General features: G+C 42.3%; 1 protein-coding gene across 4 annotated transcripts in view; it reads left to right on the forward strand.

Annotated features, from left to right (window-relative positions):
• The window catches only part of CPQ (carboxypeptidase Q), a 185897-nt gene that overhangs the window by 135327 nt on the left and 32266 nt on the right, over positions 1-18304 (forward strand). For all 4 annotated transcript variants that reach the window (XM_081204846.1, XM_081204845.1, XM_081204847.1 and 1 more), the window contains one exon: positions 11460-11661. In XM_081204846.1, coding sequence (XP_081060972.1) covers positions 11460-11661 — 202 coding nt within the window. The remainder of the gene's footprint in view (positions 1-11459; positions 11662-18304) is intronic.

Raw genomic sequence — 18304 nt, forward strand, 5'->3', positions numbered from 1 at the left:
TTTCCAGGGAGTCTTCTTTTCTTATGAGGTGGCCAAAGTATTGGAGCCTCAGCTTCAGGATCTATAGCAATATAGAATACTGTAAAATGTAAGACAGTCATAGTAATAGATTAAAATATAACAAAACACAGAGCAGTACACTGATCACTGTGCAGGCCAGATAGATAGATAGATAGATAGATAGATAGATAGATAGATAGATAGACTCAGATATGTTAATAGTAAGAGGTGGAACCAAACCAAATGCCTACCCCATTCCTATGTGCAGTCTTAAATGGCTAGTTGTGTTGTGCAGCACTTTGCCATGTAGACATTCAGAAATACATGCTGCTATATGCCAAGGGACACAGGTGGCTCCGTGGTCTGAACCACTGAGCCTCTTGGGCTTGCCGATCAGGTCAGCAGTTCAAATCCCTGCGATGGAGTGAGCTTCCATTGCTCTGTTCAGCTCCTACCAACATAGCAGTTTGAAAGTATGCCAGTGCAAGTAGATAAATAGGTACCGCTGCGGCAGGAGGTAAAGGGCGTTTCTGTGCGCTCTAGTTTCCGTCATGGTGTTCTGTTGCGCCAGAAGTGGTTCAGTCATGCTGGCCACATGACCCAGAAAAACTACCTGCGGACAAATGCCAGCTCCCTCGGCCAGTAAAGCGAGATGAGTGCCGCAACCCCAGAGTCGTTCACGACTGGACCTAGCTCTCAGGGGTCCTTTATCTTTACCTTTAACCTTCCAGAGGTCATTTACCTTTACCTTTACACCAAGGTGAGCAGACAAACAGCAATTTGCAAGCTGATACATGGGCCAGTACATCAGAAGGAGTCCACTTTGTTTCATGTAGCAAACAAATATGATTTTCAGCTTGGGGGGGACTAGTAAAAGGTAAAGGTAAAGGACCCCTGGACGGTTAAATCCAGTCAAAGGCTACTATGTGGTGTGAATGAGTTTATTCCAGTGTCTTACTGCGAATTAGGACTATAGAACGGAGACTTAATAGTGAACCTGTTATGTTGCAGCTTCTCGTGAAGCTTGTTTGTATGCATGGGCAATTGTTGGTATGTGTGTGTTTTAAGCGAAGATAGCAGGAATTTTTCATCACACAAAAGCAAGAATGGTGTTTCCACCCCCTTCATGTTAGCACTGTTATATGTTTTTAAGAGGTGTGCAGTCAGGGAGAAGGAAACAGTGCAGAGGGTCATGAAAAGGAGGGGAGATAAGAATAGATGCAGGCAACGGACGCCTGGGGCAGAGAATTTATTTGCTTTCTCAGAGTTTCTTCTGGAGATGCTTTGGCCTCTATACTACTTGCCTTGGCCTAATTCTTCAGGCAGTAACATCAGCTGGAGGTGTGGGGGGTCTAGGGAGAGAACAACCTGATAACCCCATTCTTGTGGTATTTGTCCACCAGTGCTAAAATGGGTGGAGGCACAGCATTTAAGAAGTCATAGCAAGTGTAATCTTAATAGAGCTTTCTGTTTCTACAGCATTTTTTCCAGCCCTTTCAAATGCACTCTTGACACACTTATCGACACTAAGTCAAATGTGGAGAACCTATGGCCCCCTCTTCTTCTATTCAGTTTCTTTCGGCTACTTTTACATATTGTGTTCTTGTGTACCACTTTTTTTGATCCGCAATGCAGTTTATATCAAAACAACATGTACCGACAGGAGTCATACACAAAAATATAAGAATACAATTAGAAACTCAAAATCATTCTAATCCTATAAGAATATCTAGATTGCATTTCGTCCTCGTTTCTTTTCAAGCTACAAAACTTGCAGATCTGCATATTTTATTAGAAACCTGAGCAAGGTGATTATCATTTCACTACACACGAACAGAGGGAGAGGTGAGAAAAGCTACTGCAATGCTATAATTAGCTGCAGAACTTCTAGACTTCCATGGTGACACACAAGTGTAGGTATTACTGCTAGCATACTAGTAGAAAACTTAACAAAGGTGGTCAGTGTATATTTTTTTTTGTCTTATGTACTGAGGAGACTAGCAAACAAACCAATTGCAATATTTAGCCACACATCTTGAAGGTAGGAAGTGCATCAATGAAAAAGGGTACCAGAAAAAGGGCAAAGATTTGCTTGAAATTATATATGCTAATTTATACATATAGATGAAATTTAGAAATAACTACTATGATTTATGTGGGAAAGTCATACATCTCAGCATGGTGGGGAAATCAGTGACTAGATTATGTTGGTGCCAGCTTCATCTGCTGCCTAGGTGCAAACTGTCAATGGGTAACACCAATACCTCTAATTTCCCTTCTTAGCCCCCCCCCATTTATATTTAAATAGGAATTAGAAATGATACCATTTAAGGGGTGGGCAATCTTTCCCCCAGCCAGATGCCACTGAATTACCAGTCGCATCAGCCTCAGCAAGCATGGTCAGTGTCCAGGGATGGTGGAAGTCATACTTCAACAACATCAGGGGCAGGGATTCTCCAACTCTGCTTTAAAGAGAGGTTGCCTTCAAACAGAGGACTATTCTCTGACAGCCCATTAAACGTGGCTAACCCAAATAGCATGGTGAAGAGCACATCCCCAAATGATGGAGATATTCTGGTTGAAGATAATATTCTCCTTATATTTGCATTGGGAAACCAGGTTCATGTGACTTGTTCATGCTCAGCTTGGCCTCAATTTCTGTGGCTAGCCCGGTTATGACACTTCCTTGAGTTTTAAAGGCTACAGGCAGGGTGGCAGTCGGCGAAACAGGAAGATGCCAATCTGCACTTGCATCATACGCTGCCACCCCCTTGCCACCCCCGTACTGGAATCACATGGCTTTGGCTTCTGAGTCCTGACGAGATTTTGCAAGAGGCCTGCAAGATCCCACGGTGGTCTGTAGGGCTCTTTCAAAACTTCACTGGAACCCAGAAGCCACTGTCTCACTTCTCCAGCAGCTATGGTGGGATACACTCACAGAGGCACCCCTTGGATTCTGCCGCCTGAGGCGGCTGCCACAGTCTGATCACGGATGGGTCGACCCTGCCTACCAGATAGATGTCGAAACCACGAGAGAGCTGCTTACCTCCAGTGCCAAATCTAAGCCATTAAAGTTGCATGAGTTGTAAATGAGCTGTGTTACTGAGAGCTTTTTGTATGCTGATCTTAGACTTGCAGTACTACTGTCACTGGTAATGACAGTATTGATCAAGCATTGCATTTCAGGCAGAGGGGGTCAAAATTGATTTAAGATATACAGCAAATCTGTCCAGATGCTTCTGCTTGGATAAACCCAAGATGTAAAAATACAGTAGTTAAAATGAAAGCATTGTAATCATGTGTTGTGATTTATTAATACTTCATAATAGCAACAGCATTTAGCACAAAATGCTTTCATGGCCAGATCCAGTCTGTGAGCTGCCTGTTAGTCATCCCCATATTAGACTAATAAAAAATCACTCATATGGGAGAGTTTTGGGGTAGAGAAAGAAGTGAGCAGCCAGAATTGGTATAGTACATGGACACATTTCCACTTTGAATTCTTAGGATGCTTTCAAATGACCTGTTTAAAATGCATGTCAAGTTCTAATATTAACAAAAACTCACTTCAGATCTGAACAAAAAAAGGCCAAAAGTTGAATTCAACCATATCGAAGCAATGGCGGTTCATGGCTTCCTGGGAGCTGAGAAATAATAATGCATAACAAAAGTGCCAGTTCGTGAATTTTAATGACCTGTTAATTACTCTTCTTCTATACCTTGCTTCATGGCTTCCTGGGGCTAGGAGAGAGCTGTTCTCTACATCTGCAACACAGAAAGACCACACCTTGTTGCTTTCCAATCTACGGAACTTATGGAAAGCATAATAATAGTATTACAGTTCTTTTACAGGGTACAAACATGTACCACCAGACTCCACCATTAGCACTTCTATATTCCTGCATTTATTTTGTACATTTATATCCCGGTGTTCTTTCATCATGTAACTCAAAGAGGCATCGATAGGAGGACTGCCATTTATGCAGACCCAGACTTGCTTAAATTCAGGAGGGCAACTCCTTCATTTGTCCTAGATGACCCTTGTCCTAGATGACCCTTCCAACTCTACAATTCTGTGATTCTATGGTTATGTTCTACCTTCATTGTTGGAGGCAATATGCTTCTGAATACCAGTTGCTGGGAATCAGACATGAGGAGAGTGCTGTTAATCTCATGCCTGCTTGCAGGCTTCCCATAGGCATCTGATCGACCCCTGTGAGAACAGGATGGTGGACTAGATAGCCCTTGGAGCCATCTTTGGGCATAAAAAGTACTACAGGTATGCAACATCAACACCAGTTAAAAGCCTCTGTGTTTTGTTTTTTTCCAAAAAAATTATTCATTTTATAACACAGATAAACAACACAAACAGAAAAACAAACAATACAAAAAATTCTTGTCTTATCCTTATTTTTTCTAAACATTGTTAGGTGAGCTTCCCCAAGTCCCCCCCATCTGATTTTCATTTTACCTCATCTTTAGCAGTTTACATATATCATATTTTTAACCTTTTTTTATTACACTTACTTTTACCACAATAGTCTTCACATTTTATCCTTTACAAATAATACTATTTTAAAATACACTATCTTCTACTTCTAACCCTACAGCCTGTATCCACTTCCAAAGCTATTCTAAGATTTAAATATTAACATATTTTTTCAAATATTCTTGAAACTTCTTCCAATCCTCTTCCACCATCTCTTCTCTCTGGTCTCGGAGTCTCCCAGTCAGTTCAGCAAGTTCCATATAGTCCATCATTTTCATCTGCCATTCTTTGATTGTTGGTAAATCTTATTTCTTCCAATTCTTCACTAGTAATATTCTCGCAGCTGTTGTGCCATACAGGAAAAAAGTAACATCCTTTTTGGGGATTTCACCCCACCACCCCCACTATACCAAGTATAAAGGCTTCTGGTTTCTTAATAAATGTGTTTCTCAACACTTTTTTCAGTTCATTATAAATCCTTTCCCAGAAGTCTTTTACCTTGGGGCACGTCCACCACATGTGGTAAAAGGTTCCTTCTTTTTCCTTACATTTCCATCATTTATGTAAAAAGCCTCTGTGTTGGCCAGAACTGGTGAACCATTCCTTTGAGGAAGGACCACAGCTCAGCCATTGAGCATCTGCTTTGCAAGCGGAAGGTCCCAATATCATTCCCCATCATCTCCAGGTAGGGCTGGGAGAGACTTCTGCCCGAAACCTTGGACAGCTTCTGCCAGTCAGTGCAGACAAAATGGAGCTAGATGAATCAGTTGGTCTGTAAGGCAGCTTCCTATGTCCTGCCTTTGTATGCTCGACAGAATTGTGCCTTCAGTTTGCTGTCCTCCATTTTACCAGATGATGCTACCAATCTTGGGGCCTTGGAGTGGAGAACGTGCTCTCCAGATTTGGATGTGGCTGCAATGCCCACAGCCTGGCCCTGTCAGCAGGCATACAGAGAGTTAAGTAAGCTATACCATTTGACAAAATGTCTTGACTTATTTCCCCCACCCTGCTGTCATGTACTGTGGTGAGAGTGTCACATTGTACAGTCAGAGGCAGGAGCTCAGATCGTTGCCTGACGAAAGTGATTATCTCAGTGGACTGATATTTTAATGAGCTTGCATATTTGAATGAGTCCTCCAATATGAGGAGAGATGGAGGAAACAGCTGAGCCCACAGTTAATCTTTGGCTCATACAGTCACTCTTGACTTAAATTACCTAGGAGAATATAGCCTGATCTGAGCTTGTTTTGACAAACAGCAGTTATTTTTTCGCCGTCTGACAGGAAACGAAGGGCAGCACAATTCATACAAATATACACTCTTAATACATTTCTAAAGTGTTTGCGTAGCAGAAGTAAAAATGCTTTCTGAAGGGGTTTGCGTTGCCTCGCTCCACCCCACCCCCCAGGCAGACTTCTTATACCTCACAGTTTTTCATTCTGCTGAAATAAACTCTTAAAGGATGGTCTTCAGGAGGCAATGAACCCTCTTTTCACATCTGAGATCTGTTTTGCCTTGTGTGTGTTTTCCCCCCATACTGGTTTCTCTCTGCAGAAAAGTTCTGTTTTTAAGGCATCTCCCAACATATGCTCAAAATTAACGGTTACAGTAATACATGAGGAATGATGGAGGGATGGGGTGGGTGAGGGGTGTAGCCATATCATGTGCTAAGGGTGGTTCATGTTCTTGGTTTCATATTAGAAACATATGCAAAGCATTACAAAAATGGATAACAATGAACTGATGCCGTGTTGCCAATAGCTTTCAAAAATCTACCATAATAAAACATTCTCTCTCTCTCTCTCTCTCTTTCTCATAATCTGTCCTGCTAAGTTAATATTAGCACTGTGAGATCCTTGGTTGCTTCTCCCACCATTGTGAGATGGAAACATATTTGTTTCATGCAACTCTCACCACCCAGGCTCAAATTGGCCCCTAAAAGACATCTTGCTGCCCTTATTCAGTTCCTGTTTTCATGATTTATATGCAGAGACAATGTTTTAAAGTTGTGCTTTACAAGCACCCATAATAGCAACAGCATGAGCCAGATCCTCAGACTCTCATGACAGTGAGTAACTTTGCGAGCCATGTGTGGTGCTGTATACACCATTAAAAAGCAGGCTTTTCCTGACAGCACTCACCAAATGGTAACAGGGTTTTTTGCTAAACCCACAAATACATTATTGTGGCACGTAAGGTTGCTTTAAAAAAAAAATCAGAGTAGTTGCTCAGTTTTGTGTGTGTAAAAGCCTGAATTTTGGTACTGGTTGCCAGATTTATCACTTCAGTAAAACTGGTAAGGGGAATTGTAATAGATATCGGTAGCATAATTTTCACATGCTTAAAGCATGTAACCCCCACAACACACACACACACACACACACACACACACACACACCGTTGTGGCAGTACATGCGGTTTCTCAGCTGGCTGGCCCAGAATGCAACACTCTTGACCATGGCATGGAGAAGGAGAAAAGATGGCTTCTGCCCTTGCAGTGGCAAAAAGGGGATGAGGCAGGATGTGCGGCACCACTACTAACCACTAACATCCAGGGAGGGAGGAAGACGAGGCAGAAATAGCAGGAGAAGAGATAAGAGGAGGAGGAAGGGGTGGTGAGGGCAGCTGCCACCACCTCAGCTAGCACAGATTCCCACTACAAGATTGGCGGGGTATAAATAATAAATTATTATTGTCCCTTTGCATGTAACTTCTTACAGTCATTCTCACAAACACGTGTAGGCTGGGGGCAGAGATTGCGCCACCTCTCATTGTCGTCATGCTGTGTAAATGGACAATGGAGCAGGACTCTGATGTAGCAAACTTGCTAAGGGACTGAGCTATGAATTAGGAAGTCCCCACTTCAGTTTCATTTCAGCCATGAACGATGAATGTGGGCAAGCGGGGACGTGGTATGCAGTCCCTAAATTAACATTTGGGCAGTCCCTAAATTAACAAGTGGGATTAAAAAAAAGAAAAGATTGCAAATCTACCTTAAATCATACCAATTTGCATTCTGTCTTGATTATTGAGGTAACGCACATACTGCTCTGAAGTCTCTAATGCACATACAGATGCTAAGTATGACTGTCATCTGCCAATCAGAGGTTACACCCACACCCAGTTCTTTTCTTCTAGAAAAGTAGGTGCCAGTACTGCGTACCCTTCAGTACCCCCAGTGGGGGGAAGCACTGCCCACACCTCACATTTAAAGCACTCTTTTGCCACTTTAACAGCCATGGCTTCTCCCCAAAGCATCATGGGAACTGTAGTTCGTTAAGGGTGCTGATCTCAAAGACCTACAATTCCCAGCACCCTTCACAAACTGCGGTTCCCATGATTCTCCATGTGTTAGTGCTTTGAATGTATGATGTGGATGTAGCCAGAGTTGTTGCAGCGTAGCTCTCTCTCTATATGGCACTCTGGTTTATATGCATTTCAGATTTATTGTGATGTTTGGAATGCACCCCAAGCGTTTAGAGAAAGAGAGATTATGCTACACAGTTCAAACCTAGATTCTTAAGATTCCACGCTTCTTGGAAGGGGATCATTGCTAATTCTGTGGCGTTCCTTTAGAATGGCACTTATTTCCTGGCCACTAGGCGCGCACGCGCACGTGCGCGCACACACACACACACACAAAAGTATTATAACTTTGGAACTTTATATGACTTCTTCTGTCATCAATAAACAATAGCGTTTTTGCAGCACACTGATGGAACTAAAGCTAGTCCATTTAGCAAGTGACATGCCCACAACACTTTGAAATTGAGTGGCCTACTTCACAAAGGATGGACTTCTGTTTGGAGGAATCCTCTGTTTGAATGGCTGTCTGGTCCTTTAAAGATAAAGAACCATAGGAACAGATGACAGGTCCTTGAAATTGCCCATCTACAATTAGCACCTGGGCATCAGACTGTTCATAGTCTTTCCCCCATTATGGTGAGATGCATTGTATTTCTATTAAAATTATAGTAGTTATTTCTAAATTTGCAGCTCTACATATCAGTCAGCATTTTATGCAAATGTGAGCCCTCTCTTTTGGTGATGCGTTTCCTCTTTTTCAGTGATATGTAAGTGTGGCCACCATACCTTGGAAGGCTTTAAGTTGCACGGCCATTTGCTGGGATCCAGCTAAGGCTTATGCCATTTCCTAAGAGCTGTGATCCACTAGGTAAATGGAACAGAGCTCACTTGCCAGGAGCACTCTTCAAGAAGCACACATGCACCCCAGTCTCCTTCTTGGAAATAATAATTGAGGAAACTTGCCTCTTTGCCATAGAGGCATCAGCAACCCACTTTCACTCTGACCCAGCCAGACTTCATCCCTGCCTTCCAAAGGATCTTAACCAATGGCTGCTGAAATGCCAGTTTGGAGGTGACAAATTTGGGTGCTTGTGCCATAGTAAACGGTGGTGTTAAAAAAAACAAAAAAAACAACCCGCACACCTCCTTATGCTGTTAAGAGAGATAAGTTCTATGTCTCCTTAACCATGTCTGATTTATGGCTACTACAGTGCAGAGGCATATAGAACGGCTAATTGCCTACCTTCCTTTTCGAAACTGAATATACCTGCTTGGGTGGTCAGAAAGGAAAGAATGAAAGAAAATGAAACACCTAAAGCCAGTCTTCAAATTAACCTCTCAAGGGGTCCGCAGATTTCAGCAGAGTATATTCTTCCGTGATGAAGTCACTCGATTTGGTAATAACTACTTGCCTCAGAATATTATTGCAAGGCTGATTTTAATGAATGTTTGTGTAGAAGTTGGAGGAGATATGTGTGAAGTACTTAATTATATCTCAGTGATTGTTTAATAAGTGATGCCAGAAATATTGTGCATGGCCCAGAAAAGCAAAGGGGTGCTCATCATTTATTTTACCCCGTGCAATCTTCAAACTGCTTCACAATCTCTTTCCCTCTGCCCTTTTCTGGGTTACAGCCTTCCTGTCTGATCCGAAGGCACAGACGTGTAACTTGTCAATGTTATTTAGACACATTCCCTATCAATAGCTCCCCACAGTCAGCCTGACAGTAACCTTCAGGTTACCTTAAATTAAGAAAAAGAAATTGGAGATTTGTCAATGGTGCAAGAAAGCAAAGCTGCCTCCAAAAGTAGGAACATGTTTTTTAAACACAAAGAGGGCATTTTTGGTGTTGGCACCTTGGCTGTGAAATTCTCTCCCTAGAGATGCTCACTTGGTGACTGCTTCAGGGTCATTTCAGTGCCAGGCAAATGCTTCTTTATATTGTCTTAAGGACTTTTAAGACGTACCTCAACCTTACACCCTCCAGATGTGGGCTACAACTTGCATCAGCCCCAGCCAGGCACCAGGTTGTGGGAGGCTGTTTTAAATATTATCACACACCACCCCAATCTCTGAGAAGTGCAAGATTCCAGGGGTTCCAGGCACTTACCCCAGATTTGGTTTCCTCGAAAGGAGAGACAGCGGGGACTGTGTTGTCTTTATGATATATGGTTTATTGACATATATATACAATCTGTCCCTATGGTGCAGGGGCTCACAGCATTAACACCCCAAAGAGAGTCTTGCTTCTCCCACAACCACAGCTTTGGATTTCACCCACAATCAGGCATGGCTCTGTCTCTCAGCTGCCCAGCCTGCAGCCTGCAGCCTCTACCATATACAACTCACATATACAACTTGGGCCTTTGTGTTTATAACTAATAGAGTGTTCAATGGGAGGAGCACTCATTTGTCCTCTGGCACCAAACCACTTCCTTTGTTACCTTAACAGGCCATTACCTCACCAGGAAGCTAGCCTGGCTATTCCAAGAATTGAATCCATTCCAGAAACTGAATCCATGCTGGATCCAGGAATTGGAAGGGACTCAAGCATGTAGTCTACCCCTCCCAACTCCCAACAATATTTTAAATTATTCTTCAGATCTGCTCTTGTATTGGTTTACAGTTGAGTTTTGCATCATGAAATTTTATTGATGCTGCAAGGCTTTTACAGTACAAGCCTCCCAGAGAATGTTCTCTGTAAATAAGTATGCAAGTAAATAATAAAGCAAGTTTCTCTTTTTGCAGCTCTTATGCCAGAACCTCACACTGCTGTTTAAACTCTGAGGCTTTTCAAAAGCCACTTTGCAAGTTCAATAATGCTGCTCAATAGGCTGATCTCTCATAACAACTATGTCACACTGGCTGAGCTCTTCTGCGTTGCATCCATTGTGCTCTCTTACTCGTAACACCTTACTCAAAGCACCTCACATTGTAATCCACACATAAACCCAATAAAATAGGTTGCTTATTATCCCTGTATGGCAGATGCAGGGTGGACACTATGAAACACAGGTTGCCCAATGAGTTCACAGCTATGGGAAGCAGCCAATCAAGACACAAGTTTAAAGGAGCAACGGGCAGTTTGCCAGGACACTGTCTCCCCACAGGCAACCAAAATGATTAAGGGGTTGGAGCAACTCCATTGTGAGGAAAGGTCTGGCAAGTAGCGGACATGATCAATGTGTATAAAATGATGCATTGTGTGAAGAGAGCTTTTTTCCCTCCCTCTCTCTTAAAATATGAGCACTAGGGACATGCAATGAAGCTGAATGATTAAAGATTGAGAAGTTTTTCCTTCACACAGTGCATAGATAAACTATGGCATTCGCTCCCACAAGGAGGTAGCGATGGCCACCAGTTTGGATGGTCTTCCTTGAAGACAGATGGGTAAGATGCAGAGGGGATGAGAAAGGAGGGAGCACTTCAGTTAGTCTCTCGTCCATGTTCCAACAAGGCCCAATTCGTTGGAGCGGCAGTGCTGCATATGAACTGAGCCCTAGCCATTACAATGCTGTCATTCTCCACTCAAAATTTCTGGTTCACACACATTTCCTGTCTAACTGCATGGCAGGTAGTGCAGGAAGTGAAACGGTTACCAAAACAATGTCCTCCTTAAAATTGGTCTTTGCAGACCCAAGGTTTTCACTTTATGTCTTTCAGGAGAACATCTCCAACTTTGACATGGTGATGGAGTCTGATGAGGGAACATTCATGCCCACCGGCCTGGCTTTCACAGGCAGTGATAAAGCTCGTGACATCATGAAGGAGATCATGAAGTTGCTGAAGCCCATCAATGTTACTGATGTCTTTGAAAACGGTGAAGGAACAGACATTAACTACTGGATACATGATGGAATACCAGGTGAGATTCCTGAGTGAGTTGTGGAAATTGCTCAGTTGTTCCTACTGCTTTCCTCTCTTTTTCATTTGTCTTCCTTTGTGGCAACCCCAGGTTTTGACAATGACTTTTCTTGAACAGCTCCGTACCAGAAATGAAACATGTACACATATCCCAGAGCTAACCTACAGAAGCTTGGGTATAACGTGTGCTTGATCTTCTCTTTGGAAAAGTTATAGATGATGTGTGGGCAGTGTGCCTACAATCTTCTTTTAGGCTTTAGGCTTTATAATAATCTTTCCTAGAGCAGTGGACTAAAAATAGCAGAGCATTCCCTCTGCTTAAATGTAAGTGGGGGCAGACACACAAACCAAAAATAATGCATTGAAATACAGTCTGTGTTTCCTCCTTTATTTGCATTAAATAGTTGGCTGGAAGGAGGGTTCACACTCCCCATTGGGCGCAATCCACTCCTGTACTTCCAGTTACAATCATAAGCTTTCTTTACAAACATACAACAGAGCATGAATGGAGGGAAGGAGGCATTCTTTCAGAAGAGGGGCTCCTCCAGAGAGTCATGGGACAATCTCTGGATGGATCCCAATTTCAGCTAACTCGGTTTAGATGTTCTCAGCATTCTCTTTCGCTCAAACCACCAACCACTGTTTCTAACACCTACACCCATCTACCCTCTCCCAAAAGCCCCTCTTCAGATGTTCAGCCTAGTGGAATGAAGGGAGAGCAGGAACGAGCCATTGGCTCACCCGCTCCATCACATCCCCACCATTGACCATCACCTTCCACATGTTGAGGAGATGATCTTCTGCAACAAGGAGCTTTCCCTACTCTTGGAGGTTTGCTGCTTGGTTTAGAATGTCAGAAGATCAGGGTTCTAAGTTGCACATGGAGTCTCCATGAGTACAGAAGACTTCCTACTGCAAACATTAGGCCCTCCAAGTAATGGAAGGCAGCAGGGCCAGACAGAGGGGTGATCAGGACTAGCGTTCCCACTCTCCCTTATGAAAGTCTAATCACATGGAGGTTGCGAATACCTGAACAGGGCTTGGGAGTCTCATTACAAAACAAAACCAGAGCTATCAGAAGGCCATCTCCAAAAAATCAGCTCCTGTTGATAAAACACCATTTGACCATCCCATCCTCACCTACTCAGTGGTTTTACGCAAACCTTTTCTACTGCATTATATCTTTAGCTATTACAAAAGGTTTCTCTGTTACAATTATTTTGTCATTTTTCTTCTGCTGCTTTTATCTCAAATCCTGCCCACAATTTCATTTGACTGTAATATTTTTTTAGATAGTCCATGAAAGGCCTCTGTTCTCCATTAAAAAGTTCATCATTTTGATCTCTTAATTTTGCTTTCAGCTTTGCCATTTCCGCATAGTCCATTACTTTCAAGAGCCATTCCTCCTCCGTTGGAACCTTCTTTTCTTTCCATTTCTGTGCATATAATATTCTAGCCACTTTTGTCACATACATAAATGACCATCCTGAACTATTTACCTGCAGACGAAAGTTTTGTTGTTGTTTAGTCGTTTAGTCATGTCCGACACTTTGTGACCCCATGGACCAGAGCACGCCAGGCACTCCTGTCTTCCACTGCCTCCTGCAGTTTGGTCAGACTCATATTTGTAGCTTCGAGAACACTGTCCAACCATCTCGCCCTCTGTCGTCCCCTTCTCCTTGTGCCTCCATCTTTCCCAACACCAGGGTCTTTTCCAGGGAGTCTTCTCTTCTCATGAGGTGGCCAAAGTATTGAAGCCTCAGCTTCATGATCTGTCCTTCCAGTGAGCACTCAGGACTGATTTCCTTAAGAGTGGAGAGGTTTGATCTTCTTGCAGTCCATGGGACTCTCAAGAGTCTCCTCCAGCACCATAATTCAAAAGCATCAATTCTTCAGCGATCAGCCTTCTTTATGGTCCGGCTCTCACTTCCATACATCACTACTGGGAAAACCATAGCTTTAACTATACGGACGAAAGTTTACCAGCCAGCAATTTTAACAGCCTTTTTCCTTCTCCCACTAGCCCTGAAGCCTTTCCATGCGAGCTCAGCTGCACCAAGCAGCGTGGCTGGGCAGCTGCCATGGTCCCTTTTTCTCCTGTTCCACTTTGCTGCTACTTTTTGCCGTACTTGTTCAGGCTATCACCACTGCCTTCTCCTCTCCATGCCCAGTGTGTGCTGGTCCACTGGGAGCATAGATTTATAAGATGCAGTTTGGGAAGATAAAAGAGGAGCCACAGCCTCCCAACACAATGGGGAATCCCACAGGCAGGATAGGGGTGGGGGCGTGCCAAGGACGCACATCAAACTTAGAGCCACCTCAATTAGAGCCGCCTCTTCCCTCTCCAATGCTACAATACACAGTAAGTGTTGGGACAATGCATGGAGTAGCTGCTTTGTTTGTCTGGCAGACCCTCCTCAATGGGCTCATGTTGCTTCAAATTACACCATGCATATTCTGTCCAAGAGAAAAAGCTTTGAACGTCTTGGCGCAGTTCACATGCCGCTCAGCTGCGAACAGGCCAGGGGAATACTTATGGTATGTAATACCACGGCAGCTAATTGTACGTATTCTAACAGCTTGCACGATTGCATCCAATTTAAGCATGCCGTGAAATGTCGACACTTCATCATTTCCATTTAAATATATTCCTGAATATTCGCTCTGCTACTTCGATGAAAGTCATTTCCCCCCCTTTTCTTCCCTGTTCTTCTTTTTAATCTTACGGAATAGTCTTGTTATCAACAAGAGCTATTTTGGTCACAAATTCAATCACAGGAATTTAGTTCTCTTATAATTGACTAATTAGCTGTGTTAGGGTCATGCAGCTTCTGCTCCCAGTTTTGAAATCTACCTCCTCCTCTTTTGGCACAGGCAATTCGTCTTTCCCTCTTTTCACAGTTATCAGACCTGCAAACCAAATATATATTTTAGCCATGGCTCTCTTTTGCCTATTTACCTAAGCCTTGGGCACTATTTTGCATCATGCATTACTTGATATTTTGTGTGAGTTGATATAGGATGGATTATACAGGTGAATAGATATAGGATGGATTATACAGGTTTCAAGAAATGCCCAGAGCAGCTGGGGTAACCCAGTCAGATGGGCAGCATATAAATAATAATTTATTATTATTATTCAAATAATAATAATAATAATAATAATAATAATAATAATAATAATAATAATAATATACGTGCACAAATATAATCAATGTTTAAATTTGTTGGTGGTTGTTGTTGATTAAATTTCTGTGCTCCCTTTCATCCGAGGATCACAGGGTGGTTTGCAATATAAAAACACAAAAATGCACAGCATAGTAATAAAAAAAACAATACCCCCTCACGCAGTTTAAAAGGTTATATTACATATATAATCCATCTTTCCTGCAAGGAGCTCAAGGTGGTGTGCATCATAGGTGTCACCTCTTGGGGGCCGGGGTCCACCTTGGCCCACCTTGGTGCAGTGAGGGGGCAGCAGTGGAGGGCGGATTAGGTCGAGCCTGCCCACAATGTTTTGTTCAAGATGGCACCACTGGTATGCATGTTTCTGCCCCTCCACATTTTATCCACAGCGCAACGCCCTGTGCGGGAGGTTAGGCTGACAAACTGTGACTGGCCCTAGTGAGCTACATGCCTAAGTGGGGATTTGGACCCCGGTCTCCCAGATCCTTTTTTTTTTTTTTATAAAATTTTTATTGGTTTTACAACATTTTTAAGAAAAACAAACAAACACAAAAAGTGACAGACATACATGAATAGTTTCAAACATATTTTCATAAACCTCTTTTCTTGAACTTCCCCATACCCCCCCCTCTCTGCATCCCAATGTCCATAATTCAACTAGCAACTCCCAGTTGTTACTTTCTAATCTCTGTCATCTTAGTCCTCTTTTATAGTCTAGCCTTGTATCCCTGTACCCTTTTGCTTCTAGAAACCACAACATTTTAGCATTCATTAAGTTTATAGTAGTCCTTAAGATAACTTTTAAATTTTCTCCATTCTTCTTCCACCGTCTCTTTTCGTTGATCACGGATTCTGCCTGTCATCTCGGCCAGTGTCATATAGTCCATCACTTTCATCTGCCATTCTTCCAAAGTGGGTAAATCTTGTGTCTTCCAATACTTTGCGATAAGTTTTCTTGCTGCTGTTGTGGCATACATGAAGAAAGTTCTATCTTTCTTTGTCACCAATTGGCCGACAATGCCCAAGAGGAAGGCCTCTGGTTTTTTAGAAAAGGTACATTTAAGTACCTTTTTCATTTCATTATAGATCATTTCCCAGAAGGCCTTTATCTTCGGGCATGTCCACCAAAGGTGATAGAAAGTACCTTCAGTCTCTTTACACTTCCAACATTTATTGTCGGGCAAATGATAGATTTTTGCCAGTTTGACTGGGGTCATGTACCACCTGTAAACCATTTTCATAATGTTTTCCTTTAAGGCATTACATGCCGTAAATTTAATACCGGTGTTCCATAACCATTCCCAGTCAGCTGACATAATGTTATGTCCAACATCCTGAGCCCACTTAATCATAGCCGATTTAACTGTTTCATCCTGTGTGCTCCATTTCAACAACAAGTTGTACATTCTAGATAAATTCTTAGTATTGGGTTCTAACAATTCGGTCTCTAGTTTTGATTTTTCCACCTGGAAACCGATTTTCCTATCCTGTTTAAAAAATTCCATTATTTGGCGATATTGGAACCAATTTTCTACTTTATGCTTCAATTTCTCCTGACTTTGTAGTTTGAATTTATCTCCATCCTGTTCTAAGATTTCCCAATACTTCGGCCATCCGACCTCCATATTGAGTTTCTTCACTGCTTTAGCCTCCACTGGTGACACCCATCTAGGGGTTTTATTTTCCAATAGATCTTTATATCTTATCCAAACATTAAATAATGCTTTTCTAACAATGTGATTTTTAAAGGCACTGTTAACTTTATCATACCAAAGATATGCATGCCAACCGAAAGCATTATTGAAACCTTCCAGATCCAAGATGTCCGTGTTCTCGAGGAGCATCCATTCTTTCAGCCAGCAAAAAGCTGCTGCCTCATAATACAATTTTAGGTCCGGCAGGGCAAAACCCCCTCTTTCTTTAGCGTCAGTCAATATTTTAAATTTAATTCGGGGCTTTTTGCCCTGCCAGACAAATTTCGAGATGTCTTTGTGCCACCTCTTAAAACATTCCATCTTGTCAAGAATCTGCAAGGTCTGAAACAAAAACAACATTCTAGGCAATACATTCATTTTAATTACTGCAATTCGGCCTAACATTGACAGTTTCAAATTTGACCATATTTCTAGATCTTTTTTAATTTCTGACCAACATTTTTCATAGTTGTCCTTATACAAATTCACATTCTTAGATGTTAAATAAACCCCTAGGTATTTCACCTTCTTGACCACAGTCAAACCTGTTTCCTCTTGAAATTTCTCCTTTTCCATATCTGTTAGGTTTTTCCCTAAAACTTTAGTTTTTTGCTTATTCAACTTAAATCCAGCTACCTGACCAAATTGTTGTATTATTTCTAGGACCTTTTTCGTACTAGTGTTTGGCTCTTGCAAAGTCAATACTAGGTCATCTGCATACGCTCTTAACTTATACTGTTTAGCTCCGACCTGCACACCTTTGACCTGCTGGTCATTTCTTATCATGTTCAGCAACACCTCCAGAACCGGTCTCCCAGATCCTAGTCCAGCACTCTGACTACAGCACCATTGTCATCCTTGCATCTTACTCACGGGCAGCATTTCAGTCCTCAAACCACTTAATCTGGGGTATCTGACCTAACAATACACTAGAGATATATGCAGCTATTTTGCTCCGTAAACAAACATCTTCAGGCTATATTGTTCAGCCACATTATGAATCAAGTGTCATTCTCCAGTGAAGAAAAGAAGTTGATATTTTGAACATGGGTGGGTCATCAGCAATATAGAAATGTAGAAATATATTTTTTAATTAAAAAACCACACACATTCTTTCCAGGGTGCTTGAAGTTTCAAGACATCAGGTGCCCTGGGAACTGCATATCTCATAGTTCCTTGCTCCATGAATCCTCACGACATCATTAAAGATGCACTGAGTCCTGGAATATGTAGCTTCCAGAGCAGTGGTATCCCTACTAAGTCCTCAAATGCCTTGGGAAACCATATCATTCTCAGAACTGGGATGCTGCAGCTGCAATGTCCTGGGTACCAGGGATGAATGGAAGATTTGCAGAGAGACCTCTTGGTCATTGCTGCTGTCCATGAGATGATGTTTCAGTGGAAGGAAGAGGCTTTAGGGCTTGAGAGAGGTTGGCATATTCATGGGGACTGAAGATGGATTCAGGACATGTTGTACTCTCAGTGTAGTCAGTGGGGGTTCAACAGGACCCACAGTTTGTTCGGAGGGGGGTGCTATTTTTAGATATTTTGGAGAAACAGCTTGGTATACCAAACCCAGCTCCAAATTGAACCCAGGCACATAATGCCCATCAAGAGAATTCACTCAAACCTAAATAAGACTGCTCAACAGTAAACACATAGAGAACCATTATCAGTGGACCAGATCTTTTTGGAATGCTGAAGACGACCTCATTATAAATCAAACACTCTTTCTGTAAAAGTACAAAAAAAAAATATTCTGTT

Source organism: Podarcis bocagei (assembly GCF_964188305.1).
Source record: "Podarcis bocagei genome assembly, chromosome: 8".
In the NCBI taxonomy this organism is placed as follows: domain Eukaryota; kingdom Metazoa; phylum Chordata; class Lepidosauria; order Squamata; family Lacertidae; genus Podarcis; species Podarcis bocagei.